The 18,876-nt window shown below is 32.8% G+C and overlaps 1 protein-coding gene across 3 annotated transcripts in view; it reads left to right on the top strand.

The window, feature by feature from the left end:
- The window catches only part of LOC109533970 (protein timeless homolog), a 362,432-nt gene that overhangs the window by 339,504 nt on the left and 4,052 nt on the right, over positions 1-18,876 (top strand). Inside the window, exons 21-24 of one of the 3 annotated variants that reach the window (XM_048663569.1) lie at positions 15,377-15,485; positions 17,627-17,745; positions 18,104-18,182; positions 18,496-18,662. In XM_048663569.1, the coding sequence (XP_048519526.1) occupies positions 15,377-15,485; positions 17,627-17,745; positions 18,104-18,182; positions 18,496-18,662 (474 nt within the window). Of the gene's footprint in view, positions 1-7,219; positions 8,096-15,376; positions 15,486-17,626; positions 17,746-18,103; positions 18,183-18,495; positions 18,663-18,876 lie in introns of those variants that run through there. The other 2 variants (XM_048663603.1, XM_048663631.1) reach the window with 2 other exon arrangements.

Raw genomic sequence — 18,876 nt, 5'->3', positions numbered from 1 at the left:
GGTATTATAGAAACAAACCGTAACAGAAAAATTCACAAAAGGTGTCAATATGTGGGTGAAATTATGCTATTGCATGATGTGGGATTTTCTCGAATATCAAACATTTTACAAAAAATATCGTTGTCACTGAAACCCACATACATTTGATATAAAATACAGTTGAATGTAATTGTATTTTTGATTTAAAATTCAATTGTTTTGGCAACGGGATTTTATGTGAAATACACATATCGTAACTTCCGTAAGTTTGCAAGTAAACACAAATATTCTTTTGTAGCACAGTTTTACCTATGGTAGCGGAATTGAATGTTAGGAAACTTTCTGCGTACATTGCAAAAATACTTTGGTTGTAACACCGTTTTTATCTTGCATTTTATTAAAGTATTACATTTTAATTAAAATCGTAATACAATCGCATAGTAGTCGCATACACGACTGATTTTTAGACTTTAAGAATCAGAACGGCCTTCTTAATAGAGGTGAAAAAATCTGTCGGAATTTAAGATATTGGCTAGCGACACTTCATTAGCTTACTTTTTTGTTGAGAGAAAGTTTTCTACAGCAGTCGTGTGCAGAAATAAGCAAGTTAGCCACTTTGAAGCCTCGAATTTTGTAAATGTATGATCTAAGATTTTTTAATATACTCGTTGACTAAGTTTCCAGATACGAAAGCCACTCGTGCTTGCAAAACGGCAAGAAGAAATTCTACCTAACGACGGCCTAAAAACTCGAAAAACCCAGTAGTTTCAATTACAAGTTTGTTTCATAATTTTCTTCTTTTCTTTTGAGGTGTTTCCTGGCGATTTAAGGAGAACAGATGAAATACTCAATAAAACATTTTCAAATAAAAACCGAGATATCTGCAAACAAAAACATCAGAACCTTAGCACCGGTGCATTTGACCCGCAGCTGCAATGTCTATGCTTTGCTAAGAAAGACCGCGAACAAGTTTAGATATTTTTTCGTCACCTCAATATTAATCACACAGGACGTAAAGACAACACAAGCGTGTCAACAAAGGTCCTAAAATGCAGTAATTCCTTTTAAGGGGTAATAACGGGTGATGGAGGCTCACTTGGGGAGTACGAGAAAAATATAGAAAATTTTTTTTTGCGATAATTTCTAGAAGATATTAACAGTTGAAAATCGAGTTTCAACTTTGTTATTAAACATTATTTTGAAAGTGTTCCATGTTTAATTGGAAGCCTATTGAAATACTTAAACATTCAAAAATAAAAATTACGGTCTTTGCTTCAAAGGATGAACATTTTTGATATTCAAAAAGTCCTCTTCTACAATTTTTTGATGAAAAGTCAAAGTGGCAATCATGTTTTTTGGCATTAACAGATAGTTACAGGGATAGCCCTTGTCAATAATAACAATAATTTGTCAAGCTGTGGCTTACTTTGAATTTCCGTTCACGAATTTGCGGATATGCGATTAGTTCAGGGGAAATGCTACAGTAACAGCAGAAGCTGAAAGAACTCACGCCAACAAAGAGCGAGGAGAGTGGTTCCAGAAAGATAGTGGACGACAATTGATGTTCGGGTTCCAGACACAGAGGAACAAGTATTGGACATAATTACAGCAGAGCTTTCCAGGGGCACTCAGAACATTGCACAACAACTGACACTTTCACATTCACCAAATAAATACCGGCTACATTGCTACCGCGTATGTAAGATTCACATTAAACCAATGGATTACTGAACACCGGTATAAATTGAGTAGGAGTTAATTAACCAAATACGAGAAGCTGCTCGAGAAGAGTGCATAATAAGGTTATTACACAGGCACTTGTTTGGAATTACAGACTTAAATGTATGTTCTTGTAATTTCGAAGCAATTAATAATTCGAGGTTATGAGTTTCGAAATAGGTTCCGTCATTCAACGATTTCTGTTGAATTCACCGTTTATCCTTGTCACTTTATTGTCACTTTCCCTATTTATCTATGGTTACCGGAGTTTTAAATACCTACGAAGCAACAGGTATTAACGTAATGTTAAATAGCCAGATTACCTTGAAAAACATTGTTGCCGTTTTTCTAATATAGTTTTTTCCGAATTTCTCGGTTTTTAATAACAATTAATTTTCCTACAAAGCTATAATTAAGCTTAATTTATTTTACTATTTTTTCTGTACTCCCAAAACACCGCCAGACAACACCTCCAGAGGAATGACGAAAATTTTGAATCTATTTGTATACTATAATTGTACTAAACATATTAAATTTGGCTAAATTTGTAGGACAATTGGTGAAAGATGCTTATTTGGGTTATTGGTTTAGCGGTCAATAGCTAGTGCTAGAAAATAAAATCTCATATCTATTGATCGGTATACCTGAGTCTAGATAGGCATCTTTTTCGAATTATTATTACGGTGGTTTAATAAAATACAACTTCAATTTGAATGGTAGTAAAAAATTGACGCAATCTAAACATAACAAGAAGTAAAAAACAATTATTAAATCGACACTTAACATTGTAAATTGTTAATCTGACTTGGTGAAAAGATTTTACTTTGAATCCATTAAGGTATCCTGAATGAATCTAATTAAGATTTTATAGCCGTACGAAAGTGAAATATAAAAGCTCGCAAAATATTAAAATACTTCGACAAAGTCCGAAATTCCGTATGTAAATTTTGCTTAAATGTGGTATACATGTGTACTATTGGAGAGTATACTGATGGAGGAATTCGTTTTATTTGTAAATGTTTAATGTATAAAGTTAACACATTTGAGCAATAACCTCGGACGTTTATTTATTTTATTCTAATTTTGGGGCTACGCTTTAACTGGTGTTGTGAACAAAACGTGTCATTTCAATCCAGAGAATCACCACTTAAGCTTATAAGACTTGCTAGTACTTAACCCCTTAGTATAATTTCTATTTTCTGAACGACAACATTAGCAATATAAAATATGTGACAGTGTAATGTAAATGTCTTTAACATTTTTAATTTCCAACACTAGTAATATCGATCTGGAATCTGGAAATAACTCGGAAAATAATGTTCTTGATTACAAAAAATTAAATAACACTTTAATAAAGAGAGTAGTCTTGTGAATCCGTTACACCTGCGCTTTATGCACAGTGATAAATGATGCTAAAGAAATAACAAAATGATTAATGATAACTCATTTGTCGTCATTAAGCATAAGGTAAAAGCGGCATGACAATTAAAATTTATATTTTATGAGCACTTGCGCCATCTGCTGTATGGACGGAAGAAACTAGATTTAACAGAATTTATATCGATCCGTTCCTTTTGGTGTCCTGTTGAGTTGATTGCCAACGTATATGGATATTTCTAACGAAACTTTCGAAAATTTTGGATGACATCAGTTGCGACTGCAGAAATTAAATGTACAGTATCGATCAATGATATGTTAAATAAAGTACCGTTCAAAAGCAAGTTTAATTTATTTTTGTGCCACACCAATACCATCAAAATCCTTCACAATAATTGAATCGTACTGAATCAAAACACTTTAAAACCGAAAAATAACCGAAGTACAAGTTGAATAACATTTTTTTTATTTCAGAATAATCTGTAAAATTGCAGTATTCGTAGATGACGAAACTATTGGGTACATTTCCATAGAACGTGCTTTTACAATTTTTAGCCAGTGATTTAAATTAAAAAATATTCACTTTTTTTAACATACAGTTAATTTATCATCAGGTTTTGCTTTTTGGCTCATGCTGCACATTTCTGTTTATATAATACGTTTCTTTGAAATTGTATCTACCAAATTTTGTTCCTCAAGAAAAAATATTGTCTGAATTTAGTATCAAGTTGGTTCTTTGGAGAAAAATGTTAATATTATAGTAGACTCTAAAGAGATGTGTATCCTGTAGAAACTCCATCGTGAATATATCGGCTATACAGGGGTTATGAAAAAATGGAACAGACGATAGTAAAATAGTACCGAAATGATCGAAGTGCATGACTTTTGCTGCAGTGTGCAGTTGACACAGTGTTGCCGAAATAGCTTGTTGCACCCATCCAACGCACCGGCACAGTAACTCACCGGCGCAGTTGTGACCTCTGAAAGCTTTAATCCGCCCCTGGGTTAAAAAATTCCAACTTCCAAAGTAAAGCCAGTGGAAACTCAAAAGATTGACATTCTGTAGAAGACGTTTGTGTGTAATGGCGTAAACTTGCACCTTTTGTAATGGCTAATATTCAAATTTCGTGTGACTTTTTGTGGAAAATCCACCAGAATTTACTCACACATGATCTTACAACTGAATCGAATTTCAATTTTCCATCCAATAATATAAAAACAACCTCTGTGGCTCGTAGAACTCAGTCGATTTCGAAATAAAAAAAATCAGGCAAGACTGAAACTTTTGACTTTTTTTATCACAAAAAATATGTAAAACTGGAACCCATTTTTGCATCTCTACAAAATACGAAGGCGCCCAAAATATTTTCAAAGTTTAAAAAATAACTACGGAAGAACCAATAGCTCAACACATACCAAATCTAAAAGACTAAAAGTTCTACTTGTACATGGAAATCAGGGGCAAAGTAATGCTAAAAATCTCTTTAATACGGCAGGAAATCTGTTAAAACCCAAACTTATTTGAAATCGGCAAAGCAAAGAGAGAGGAATATAAAGAATCCATAAAACTTCAGTTGCTTGTCGTAAAACTGAACTCAGTTCAAGCAAAAACATTTATAGATTACAGATAATTCTTAACAGGTTTCTGCTAGCTGGCGCCCTATCCTCTATTTTTACCCATAAATCCTAAAAAAATCGCTTCACTTTTATAACTGGCCACATGGGCCACGTTGATTCTACATTTCCGATCTAAGAACGCTATTCACACAATACAAAGGATCATCGACCGATTTCATCGTTGTTACAGAAAAAGAAGGCACCGAAAGACAGAATAAACATTATTATTTAATCATTTGATTCGCCCTTTCGATGATTCATTCCTTTACTTGACAGTTCGATATCAGTTTTTATATTGTTGACATTTTTCTAGAAAGTTCCTGTTCGCATTGCAATATTTCGAAAGGCAAATTTCACGTTCCAACTTAACGAAAGCCACGAACAACTAAGCGGAAAACGATCCAAGTGCCGATTTTTCACTAGTTTAATTTTAAATTTAGAGCGATCTATATTTGTCTGAATTTCACTGAGCTACAGAGATTAATGCACAACGCCAAAACTAAAATTCATATCCGATTTAATTTTGTTTTTCTGAAAATATTGACTAAACAAAAAACCCAGAAGAAATAACTTAAAAATCAAAGTGGTGCTCAATTTCCGAGCGATGAAAGAAACTATCGAAATTTCAACTAATTAAAAATGTCCTTTAAAAATTATGATTTCAAGAATTATTTCGCCACAAGCGCAATTTGGCGTCCGGCGCAGTGAGGCACCATGAAGAACTCACCAACTCACAGAGCGTCATTAACTCAAAAGTTTAACTCAACATAGTGTTACCCAGGCCTACTGGATACTACGTCGGAGTGATGAAAGCAATTTAGTACCTGCCGCACTGAATTCCCATTTAGTGAATGGTGCATTAAAAAAAACTAGTTCTTATTTCGATTCCTGGGTCAAACAAACTTTATCTGTCACAGAGAGTGGGTAAAATATATCGTTTTGACGACATGCGTAAGTGCTTATTGTAAAATTGCTTCAACATTATTATAGGGCATAATTGGCAGATTGTATTACGAACACCTTGAATGTCCAAACTATGCATGTAGTCTGTATTGTATTACTTTGATGATAGGATCGTAAATTACATGAAAACTTTGACAATACATTACATTTCTCAAACTTCTTGAAAATTCTAGTTAACAAGACGAAAAAAAAATGTATCTCGAACTCAGCAAAACAAACTAAACCAGACAAATTTGCCGTAACTTGCTGACGTTGAAATATATTGAGGCAAATAGAAGTTTTCGGATTTCAGACACTGCCATTTCATACCCAGAGCTTTTCGATACCTGAAAAATATGTTTTAATTATGTAAAATATATTAGTTTTAATTACATTATTTTATTTTGATAAATTCTCGTCACGTCTTCTCAATTTGAAATTCATATTTTTTGAAGGAGTAAATCTGTACATCTTTTCTTTAATTTTCCTTTCAAATATGGGTTAGCATGCAAACAACTTGTTAGCATTCAATCACTAATTCAAGCTCTTTCTGTTTAAACTTCTTCCGGCTCTAGTTCCTGACCACTGCGATGACTGAATCTGAGAGAATACCTAATATTTAGCATATGACATGACATCTAAAAAGTACATATATGACTCGTCCATCTTTAATTAAACCTTTAATATTGAAAGTTAAAATTAACTTAACAATACCATTATTATTTTTTTTACAATATATCTCGATAAGGGAAAATCTCGGTCGCCAGAAAGTCGAGAAAATAGGAATTGGAGCAGTTCCTTCACATATATTTTACCATATATCAAATGTATATAAAAATACACGTTGTGTGGATTTTGGTAGCATAAATCGTATTGGGCTGTTTACTTCATCAAATTAATTCTATTGGTTGAAAAGAGGCCCATTTTGTGATTTAGAACCAATTCTCAATTAGAATCAATTTCTCCAAAGTGGTTAATTTACTATTTTCGGAATAGATGTACACCTCAACTATGAGTTGACATGATATAAAAAGTAATTTTGTTTAATTTTGTCACCGCTCTCATTTTTCCTCAATTGGTTATTGTTGGAACTAAATATCAATTATTGATTCTTTCATTCATAATGATCTTTGCTGCTTGGTCTTTACAAGTATTTCTTACACATACTTTGTTTGTGAGGACATTTTTACTTCATAAATACATGCAAGTTATATCGTATTAGGTAAATGAACGATCAGTTTTCAAAATGCAGATGTTATCCGATATAGGAGTATCACTTACAACGTATTACACACTAACCACTATTTATTAAGGCATAAGATGAGCAGACACGGTCGTCTGCCTTTATAAAAAAAAACGTTAGTTGACGTTGTAAAGTTCACAAATCTTTTTTTTTAGTTCAACCTCAAATTATATTTCACACATCTGAAGATATTCATTCACTTGTTTCCTATTTGAATAGCAACTTTATGAAACCAAACACGATATGTTTCTATATGTCATTAGTCATGTCTATAGTCATTAGAAATTTTGCAATATTTACAAATGATAATGCATTTTAAAACCATGTTTTATTTTGTTTCAGGAGGTTTATTGGAGAATACCAGGTCATTTGACGCCTCAGCTACTGCAGAGTTATGAACACATGATCCAGCAAGCTTTGGATAACACCCTTGTAGTTGAGCCCGAAGAACCTACAGTTGAGACCTCACGTATAGAAAAAGATGAAAGTTCTGATGATGAATATTTGTTTGACAGAATTAAGACTGTGCCTGTAGTGCCTAGAGACACTACAGGAAACGAGCAAGGAAGTATTCCATCCAATATCACAACAGTTGCGACAAAGTCTGCAAATGAAACACAGGACACTAGCGGTTTGGCTGAACTCACCGAAGAAAATGCTGAAGTGCTAGAGCAACCAAGCGAAGTAGAGTTCCATATACAAGAGTTTAATCTCGACGATAATGAAACAGGAACAATTTATGGGGGAGAAAATAAAGTTTTCGATGAAAATGGAAAAGTATCTGAAAATGATGATTTTCTTAATGCAGTTGAACCTGCAAAAGGTGAGAGCAGCCGGAAGAAAACGAGGCACGTATTCGAAAGCGACAGCGATGATGAAACTGAGAAAAGGCAACGATCAGTGTCGTCTTCGGATTCAGACGCACCTATAACTAAAAGAGCTCGAATCATTGACAGTGACGATGAATAAGATTGTTCCATGTTTTGTAATTTTACACTAAACATACTTGATGTCCCGTAAATAGCTAGGTGTTTATAAGTTCACATTAGCATATTTAGATCGATTGCTGCAAATGTTTTAGGCTATTCGCATGTCAGTATTAGATATTTTCTGCTTTGTCATTTATTATTTTTAATTGATTTTATTGCTATTTTTTATTAATTTGTTTAGGTTTAGTTTCACCTGTAAGCTGGTTCTACAATAAATCAATTCCAATTACATCTGAATTTTGTTCACATACGCCTAGTTATTGGCAATGTTCTTGAGTTTCATTGCAACAATAATTTTTTCATTATTTATGCAAGAGTGCACATATTTATAGCTAGTATTAAGTTGTTGTCCAACTGAGGTAAGTTTTTCTGTTAGGAAATGAATTTTAACTATCCTGTTTAACAATTTACAACCAATATAACATATGAGGATTCCAAGAAAACAATCAACTGAACTAGATGCTCGAGAGCTAATAGCAATTTAATTCCGTTGTTGAATAACAAGTTTGATTTATTTAACCTCGGATTAAATAGTTTTACTCACATTAGCTATTAATTCGCGTTAATGATATTCGTTTTTTTCGAAATAGATGGGAAAGGATTGGCATTAGGTATCTTTACTAATAATTGTATTTATTAAAACCGAATTTTATATGCCATTCCCGATATTATAATTGCACGTGCCTGATATTGTAAATAAATGCAGTTAGCTTTAACGCAGCAAAGTGGGCTTTGATTAACCAAGACAACAAGAATTATTGAATGAAACAAGTGAACTTATTTTGAAATTTGTTTTTGCTTGTTAAATAGTAACGCGCCAAAAGTAAAGCAACTTTTAAATAATTTGTTAAAAAAGGCGGTTTTACTTAATCAGTATTACATATGTGTGTGAGGTTGGTTTTATAGTTCTTTGAACATACTCTATGCTAAATTCGTCATGCCAAGAGTAATGCCAATTTCAAAACACTTAAAGCAAAGAGTTGAAAATGCATTCATGGAAGGTACTAGACAAGCGGATATTTGAAGACAGTTTGTGTTACCCCGGTGAAGTGTATCTGAAATGATTTCATTATATAATACGAGAGGACATTAGACAAGTTACCAAAATCGAGAAGACCAAAAATAACAATAGCATTAACTGATATGTAAAGACCGGATAAAGAAGCCCAAAAAAACGGAAGAAAAGTGCCTAAAAAAGCCTGAAAATATTTTTGAAAAGCACAAAATTAAAAAAGAAGCATTTGGAAAAAAATTAAAACAAGTTGTAATGATAATATATTGTTATTTTTATGTATTATTTTACATTTAACACGTTCTATTTATTTTCAATATACTTAGTTACTATTAACAATGCTTAAAAGAAAGTATAACTAAATGTTTCTCCAAATTTTCCGTAGTAAAACTATGTTCCTGTCTGATAAAATGTTTTTGTATGCAGAAAAACTTCGTTCTACATCTACACTGGTTATAGGTGCATAATTAAATTTTGGTATAATTGCTGGATCTATTTTAAAATCGGAATTTGGCGAAGCATTCAAAATAGTAGATACTTTTTGCAATGTTTGGAATCCTGTATTCTTTGAAAGAGTCTGAACCAATTTTTCTTTTAATATTTGACCGATAGATCCTGGAACACTATTTGCTGCAGCTTCAAAATTTGTAAAACACTTTATGGATTCCACTAACGACAGCTGCTGTTTTTCCAAAAATTGAATGCTTTGACTTACAAATTTAAAATAGGTTTTGATAAAAGCCAAATTATGTGCAAGTTCGGGTACTTCTAAAACTTCCTGACATTCTTGAATTGCTTTGCTTTCTGTACCTTGAAATTCAAGTATTAAGCTTTTAAATTCGTTAAAATTATTTGCATAGTACAAGGTAGCATCTAGCCAAGTTTCCCACTGTGCGAAAATAGGTTCTGGGAGTAAAGGAATATCAGGACCTTTTTCCTTAAAAAGTTGCACTCTCAATGGAGTTTTTATAAATATGTTTTGCCATTTTTTATTAATTTATTTACCAACGGATACTGTAATCTTATAGTTTCAGCTATGCGGTTAAGCCCATGTGCTAAGTAGGTGCAGTGGATTAAATTATAGTAAACAATTTCAAGATTTGATGCAGCTTTAATCATGTATGCTGCTGCGTCGGAAAGCATCAATACATTTTTTTTCATTTGGAACCACCTCAGGCAAAACAAACTTGTTTAACTCTTCATGTACAAATCTAGAAATAGTATTACTGTTCGTTTTTGTTATTTCCTTCGACCTTATTAAAAATCCTTCTGTGACAATATCTTCATTCAAGACTCCTATAATCAGGTTGGCTATATATCTCCCACATGTGTCAGTTGTTTCATCTACAGTTAACCATATATAATTATTTGCAATATTTTTTTTAATTTGCTGCTTTTTAATTTTTTTAATTTTTCATCATAAACTGGGCTGACGTAATTTTTCCGAAGAGTACTCTCATCTGGAATGATTTTTGACAATATTTTTCTAGAAATTATCTAAACAAACTACTTCGTAATTTATTCAAAGGAATGTGTGATTTAATCATAGCACTGCACAAATCAAAATCAAATTGTTTTTGTTCATTAAAACGAGAATTTGAAGCTAGTGAAGTCAAAATAGTTTGTTGATTATTTTGACTTTTCTCATATTTTTTAATGTGCTTCTTATGCTGTTCAGTTTGTAAATGTTCAGTCACGTCGTATTTTTTGTTACAAACAATTTGCAATAAAATAAGAAAATATTATCTACTCATATTTTAAAATTTATTAAAACCAATTTTTTTTATATAGTATCTTAAAGTCGTTTAACTAATGTCAAAAAGGAAATCTCTTAAGACTCAAAAAATGCAGAAAAATAAAATTATATTTTAAACAGGAAACAAAGACGAGAATAAGAATTTGCGAATTGTTACTTACAGTTTCAGAACATGCTTGACAAAAAATATTTTTATTGTTAATTTTTAGTTCTTTGTGACCCTTAATCCACTCTTCAATGGTTGGCTTTATTTTGGCATTGTTTAAATAGTTACCACGTACAGCTAATTAAATGCAAGTACAGACGATACAAACAAACTGGAGACCAGACGACCTCGTCGTAACTAACTAAATAAATAACAAAAGTCTTGGCATAGCGCAAGGCTAAACTTTGGGGAATGACCTACGTGCGCACGGATTTTTCGGGCAATCACGAGACGCCTTGTAAAGTTGCCAAATTTACTTTATATGGACATTTATTCCCGTATAATGTTTTGGACTATTTTTAAGATTATTTAAATATGCTGAAAAAAAGCATAAAAACTTAAAAAAAGCAACAAAAGCATAATAAAAGCTATCGCAATATACTTAGTTTGGTATAATTCGTTTAGAAATTAAATAATCTTATGGTTGCTTATAAAAATCAGCAAATAAGCAAAATGCTTAAAATCCGGTCTTTACTGATATGCTTTCATTTGAAACTTTCATTCACCCAAACTTGCGAGTTACGAACTTAGGTATGGTATCCTAAGTAAAATGTTCTAGTTTCCATATTTTTCTTCTTTATAATTTTATTTGTTGCCTTCAACTGATTACGTGTATAAAAACAAGTATTTACGTGATAGTGAAAAGAAAAATGCCCTTTGTAGGCAGAATCCTGATTTCGCTTGTTTTGACCAAATATTTCATCTTTTAGTTAAATTTATTTTTATCTTCTGAGGAATGACGCTAATCACTCTGTGCAAGTAAGGCACTGTCTTATGCCGCCTAAATAGTTTATCAATTTTTATACACAAATTGACTGCAATGCGGAGTAGTTATTTTTCTGTTATAATGTTTTATCTTTTGCCTACTTCGTATGTGCATTTTGAGCCAACTGAGGTTTGATGCTAAATGCAACAAATCTTTCTATTCTACAACTAGGCAGATTTGTCCTTATAACAAGTTTAAACCAAATGGAAGTTTTCTCCTGAAATCAAGTAAAGTAACAGTAAATAATTCCGAAATGCATGTATAGGTACGTTTGATTGTTCACACTCCGGCCAAAACTATATACAGTCTTCTTGTTTTTGCTAATTAAGGCACCCTAGTGGATACAATTTAGGTGCTCTGAATTAATAATTAAATTTGCTGCTAATATGCCACAAAGTTTACTGCTGATATGCCACCTATAATTTTAGATTTTGGTTTGAACATGAAAGCCATGACGACTATGCAAACATCAAACAAAATTATTTAAGTGCTAATGCTATTGTAAAATATCATCCAATATCTGTCAAACCGGTAATTTTTCAATTGCAGTTAATGTGAGGCATTATAGACCTAATTAAATTGCGAGTGACCTTTGTTTTGATTTATTGTTTTCTCGGACAATAAAATTCCGATTTTGTATCTCAAATTACTAATCAATTTTAAAGTGTGATTCGCATTAATCCACCATGTCATTATTGATTACATGTTTTATACATTTATTGCCATTTAAAGCATAAAGCTAATACAAAGCAGAAATCCTACATCGTTTCATGTTAGCTTAGTTAGTCTTAGAGAAAATAGACCAGAATATAGCTGCCCATGTTGAGCAAGCGAGGTTTTTAGAAGCCTCAAAAGAAGTGGCTTTAGAAGTGCCATCAGCGGAAATGTTTTCTTTACAATTTTTTTGTAAAAAATTGTGCATTATGACTCCTTGAAGAAGAGAGTAATTTTTCTGGAAGTCAATAGTATTCGATTGACCTCAAATTCCCAGTACATCTTCCTGGCCAATTCGACCGACTTTTTCAATTCGCTTTAATAGTTTAATTTGCTAGATTTGTCACCTAAGTCAGTTTTGCAATTAGTATTTGAAAACTCAGTTTCCATATGTGTTGTTAGAGGCCTTATTTTTGTGGGAAGTAAACCTCCATAACTTTGTGCAAAAAAATACTTATTTCAGTCTATTATTTTCCAAACTCGGCAATAACTACCTTCATTGCATTTGGAACATTCAAAATCGGACTGCAGCTGTACCTTTCAATAAATTTTGTATTTTTCCTTTCGACTAAGTTATACAGGGTGTCCCACCGGCAAACGCCGCAATCGATATCTGGCTAACTATAATTAGGATAAATTTGAAAATTGAACAGTGGGACGAAGTAATTGGGGGCAAGCGACCTAAAATATTTTCAAGATGACTACACTATATATTATTTCATTTTTAAATTCTACTCCAAATTTGAAATATAGTTCATGTATAGCATCCTATACCTGAATCTAAGCGTTTTTGAAATATTTGAAATTGTATGTAAAAAATGATAGTTGCAGCCCTTGGAATAGTTATTCATTTTTTTATACGAGAATTTGTGCTACTTAATTTGAGTCGCATTTATTGTTGAAAAGGACTTACTTTAGTGAAATTTCGACAACATTTTGGAAACTATTAATAAAAAGCGTTGAAAAAATAAGTTTCAAGTTTCAAAAGACACTTGGGAAAACCGCCAAAAATCAATTTTTCCAAATGGAAACCTGCGTTTCTGATAATTTCACCTTATTTAAGCTTGGAAAAGGAAGAACTGCAGAACACATCTTGGAAACTTTGGACTGGGAGAGAGAAATGAGCGTGGCGATACTCTGAGGACATTGGCAGCGAGACATGATCTGATTGTGACCAATACATTCTTTAAACATAATCCTAGAAGATTGTACCGGGGGAAATCGAATGGTGGAAAAACTAGGAATCAAATAAACTTCGTACTCTTTATTAGGAGGATTAGAAACAGCATCATAAACATGCAAACTTATTCAGGAGTAGATGTTCAATCGCATCATAACGCGTTGATAGGAAGAATGAGAACTAGGCTTACATTTAATTAATTTTCAATTATTTTAATTATATAACTACATTACATAATATGGTTTAGAAATAAACAGCAACAAAATAAAGTTCGTGATAATCAGTAAAAACCAAATCACGCGCGGTACTTTATTGGTAGACGGAACTCATTTAGAAAAAGTCAACAAATACACATACTTGGGCACGAACGTAAATGATAACGGGGACCATTCTGTAGAAATCAGAACGCACATTGAAAAAGCCAGAACAGCATTTAGCAGAATTAAAAAGTCTTTAGCAGCCACGAGTTACGGCTGGCAACGAAAATTTGCCTATTGCGATGCTACGTGTTCTCGACCCTTTTTTCGACGCCTCCTCCAAAACCTCCAGGCAATTGAAATGTGGCTGTACTGAACAATCCAACAAATACCTTGGACAGAGAGAATTACCAATACGGAGGTGCTGAGAAGGATGGGAAAAGAAAAAGAGTCCTGAATACAATTAAGACTCGAAAGCCTACAATATCTGGGATATATAATGCGCAATGAGAGCAGATATGTCCTTTTGCAGAAAATTCTCCAAAGCAAGGTATATGGAGCTAGAGGAGTAGGCAGAAGGAGAATATCGTGGTTGAAAAATTTAAAAACGTGGTTCAACCAATCAACCACTCAGCTATTCCGCTGTTAGCAAAAAAGTTCCAATTGCCATCATTATAGCTAACATCCGGAACGGATAGGCATTCTAAAAAAAAAGAAGATTGTTTAAACTTATTTATTATTTAGGAAGAATGTTATAAAGCTGAATCATGAACATGTAACACCTTTTCCATTCGATTTCCACAAAAACAGAAGCCTTCATGCTGTGATGTTAAACAAATTATAGAAAATATCAAGAATTTTGAATACGTCTCGGTGCATGTTCAATTTAGGGCAATCAGAAAACTTTGAAACCTCTAACTTGGAAAAAAAAACTGGTTTTTGTTCTTGATATAATAATAATTAATAATACATAAACGGTTCTTGATATAACTTTATCACATTCCCCATAAATAATAAATAAGTTTAAATAATCTTTGATTGTATAATTTAGGCATCTGGGTATGATTATTAATTATTTTCAAAAGGTAAATGACAGCTGTCAGCATTCTTTTGGCATTTGATTGTATTAAAAATGGCCACTAATACTGGCAGGATTTAAAATGAGATGAGGGCAAAATAGCCATATAAAAACATTAAATTGACAATATTTCGAAAACTAATCAATTTTGGAATAGATAAAACTATCAAAAATGAGGGTTTCCATTTGAAAAAATTGATTGCCATTTTGAAAATATTTTAGATCGCTTGCCCCCAATGACTTCAGCACACTGTTCAATTTTCAAATTTCTCTTAATTATAGTTTGCAAGATATAGATCGCGGCGGTTTCCGGTAGGACACCCTGTATTATAATTTTATTTAACCCGTTTGAAAAAAATGTCAATTTTAAATCGCCTTGTAGATTCGCAAATGCAATAAAAAGCAATTTCCAAGAAAACGTTTCATGTATTTGTCAAAGCACAATAATCGTGCAAAAGACTAGTCAAAAGCCAAACAAACAATCGTAATCAACGTTGTTAAAATTATCAACACATTTGTCACGGGAAAATTCATTTCATAAATAAAGTGTTACTGTTTCAGTTAGTAGGAAAGTACGCATTATTGCTTTAAATTTTGTGTAGGGTTCAATACGCATCAGTCAATCAATCAGTCACGAAATGGGAACAAGAGTTGTGCTGTTGCTGGGTCTTTGCAGTCTGAGCTATGCCTCATTATGTGGAAATATACTTGGTAAGTTTAGTTTCCGACCATGTATTATTAGACAGTATATTTTTTAAGTTTTATCATTAAAATAGCGCTTTGAAATTATTTCGTTGAAATAATGTTTGATCTAAGTTTGCACTTTGGCGAACGTCTTGTGATAAGTTATTGCTTAAAATTAATAATGAAAATGCAAATGCATTCACGGAATATAACTTTTGATTGTCTAGCTCATATATTTCTATTGATAAAAATTAATTCTTAGTGCAGTTACTTACAGAAAAGTAATGCATTTTTGTCGAATTGTTGAATGGATTAGTGACTAGTTTAAATGATTTGCAATATATCGCTGTTAATTTTCAATAATGCTTATAGTTGATAACATTCCAGTAACGAAACACAAATAATTGCGAAAGAATTTGAAATATTTGAAACAATTGCAAATATTTACGTGCTGAATAAAATGGAAGCATTACAATATTACGGCAGTTCAATATTTTTTCCTGAGGATCTCTTTTATTATCATTTAGTAAGAGTCATATCTGCTCCAAAGGAAAAGTTGACTTATGTTCTACCCCAATTCAGGGTGATTCAAAATGGGCGTTATTACTCGGGAGGTCTTTAGGGAGTTAACATTACGCAAATACCTATTACTTCAGTATCGAAAACTCATGGTCAATTGAAATAGGTTAGGGTAACAAGTAAATTTAACGGATTTCAGCAATATCTCCTATAAAAATATATTGCTTAATTATCTATTTATAATTAAACCCAGGGTAAGTGATGAAGAAAAAGGTTAGTAACCTATAAATAAGAAACACATTTTCGTGATAGATGGAGAAACAAAAATCTTAGATAGGAATCTGTGAGGTTTGCAAAGAACCGTTTTCAAATGTGAACAACTTACACCAGTACAAGAGGTGTGTAGAGTTTTGCCCGTTTAACTCCAAACATGTTTGTGCTCGTGTAATCATATTATTGTGCACTCTTCGCAAAATTCTTGGGATCACATTTTGAGAAGTTTTGTGTATTCGGTTAATTAAATCTTGCTCAATTTGTAGCGGTGTTCGGTAGACCAGATATTTAATGTCCTTCGTGTCCTGTTAACGTTACAAAACTGGTAGGGATGTAGCTCTTTCTCGGTAATTATCCAGTGCACCGTGGCCTGGGCAAGTGTCGGTTGTCGCGCAGTACTCCGAGTAATCCCCGAAGGAAAATGCGGTAAATACATATTGGATATGTATGGAACTCAAACAACTCTTGGTCGCCTACTATCTGCCACAATTTCTGGAGCCAATCGTCCAGTGTCTCTAGCCCTTTCTGTAGGCTCCGAATGAAACATAGGACCATTTCAAAATAATACTTAATGACAAAGTCGAAATTCGATTCTCAACTGTTAATATGATTTTTCCAAAAAAAGTTTTCTATGTTTTTTTTTTCGTAATGTTCTAGTGGGCCCTACAAGTAACCGCCTAAAATAATGCGAATTTTGGAGCATCTAGTATAAGAGTATAAGAGAAAAATGTTTTTTTCTAAAGCATATGCGACATCTCGAAATTCCCATTCAGTAATATCTTCGGTGTTTTCTATAAAGAAATGGAATATGTCAGCAGAATAAGTTATCCCTGAAGATGAACTTTTTAATAAGGACAATCAAGAAAAGTTTCGGTTATAACATCTAAAACAGGTTCCAACAAAAAATGTTCCAATCATCCAACCTTGCTATCGCAGCAAGTTACCATTACTCACAGGCGACGTATTAGTAGAACGTGCTTTCTTCATATGCAATTAAATAGATAAGAAACCATTTATTATGCGACTTTAACATGAAACATCCATTATATGCAACAGACTGCTAAAGTATTTGTAATTGTTTAAAAATAATGTAGATACAAAATTTGCAGGTAAATTTAGCACGCCGTTAGATACATAAAGCACTTACGTTGATTAAAATCAAAAATTACTTTTTCCAAATCACTCGTTCTCTGCATTAGCGGTTAGCTAAAGAGTCACAACATTTTTAAATTTAAATAAAAAAATTTTGACTGGCCATGTTATCCGAAATAGAGATAGCAAAGCATATTTGAGCTCAACTACACAGTAAAATACGTTGATGATTATCAGTTAAAACCTTTTGTTGACAATTTATAGTAATCCTGTTAATGTTTTAGCAGACAGGATAACGGACTCTGATGCAAGACTTATTGAAAATAAGCACAATGAACTTAGAAAGCTTATTACAAATGGCAAAGTACCTGGACAGCCTCGAGGTGTTAATCTGAAACGATTGGTGAGTTTCACAGTTACAGTACAACAGTAAGCATGAATAAAGCATTGAATTGTTAAAGAAATCCTATATCTAACAAAAACCTCAATGACGAAATAAAAGTCGGGTAGCCACACTCAACAAAATGTTACCATATTTAGTTCAACAAAATCTAATTTCACCAAAACCCGCCACATTAAATGGATAGTTTTGAACCCAGAATGTACTAGATAATTCGCTTAAAGTGGTTAAACATGGTTCGTAAATAAATACTGAATTGTAATTTCAAGACTTTTGCGCTTTTCTGCTGCAAAATTGGTCTTACTTATTCATTTTAGAGTTACCCGAGCGTTACATTGTAAGGGCATATCCTTTTTTTCAGAGTTATGATGACAAACTTGCCTCCGCTGCTCAGAAAATAGCGAACACTTGTAAATTCGCTCATCGAACCGTTGAAGATGGTGAGTATTTATTGCCAAGATCGTGTCAGCAATAAATTCAGTATTAATTGACGAATTTGAGGAATAAAACGTTTGTTAAGAAATTTGTATGCATGACAATACTTTGGACTTGTCACAACAGATTTGTGCTTTTCGCTTCCGATTGCGTATCCAATTGATGCACTGAAATATTGATTGCCATGTTTAGGCACGTTTCTATTCAATGTACCATTATTTCAGTTAAACAAAATGAAGCTTGATGCTTTTCGAGTTAATTTAGAAACATTCCATTGGAAAAACACGATTTATTTATTAAGTCCAACCTAATTTTCAGGACGCTGGCACGCAGTGGGTCAGAATCTGTATATTTTGTATTCGACAAGTCCAAGCAACGAACCAGACTGGCCAGAAGTAATACAAAGCTGGTTTGATGAGCACATTAACTATCATTTTGGAACATGTTGTGACAGCGGGCCCGATGCTACAGGACACTATACTCAGGTAGTAAAACTTATTTTGTAGTAATATATTAAGTATTTAATTAATACTTAAGTACTTAACAGAATTAAACAGAGCTTTCATTTTGCAACCAGCCAGCCTCAATAATTTCGAATTGAAGAAGTTTACGGTTTTCAGAAAAACACGTCCATTTTTTTATGAAGGGGCAATCAATTCCAGTTTCGATTGGCTTGTTTTGCTTGTCATACCGTTGCTT

Source organism: Dendroctonus ponderosae, unplaced genomic scaffold (assembly GCF_020466585.1).
Source record: "Dendroctonus ponderosae isolate FM_Combo_2020 unplaced genomic scaffold, Dpon_F_20191213v2 Dpon_F_20191213_1, whole genome shotgun sequence".
Classification (NCBI taxonomy): domain Eukaryota; kingdom Metazoa; phylum Arthropoda; class Insecta; order Coleoptera; family Curculionidae; genus Dendroctonus; species Dendroctonus ponderosae.
The sequence above is the reverse complement of the archived record's forward strand: the minus strand, read 5'-3'. Positions and strand labels throughout refer to the sequence as shown.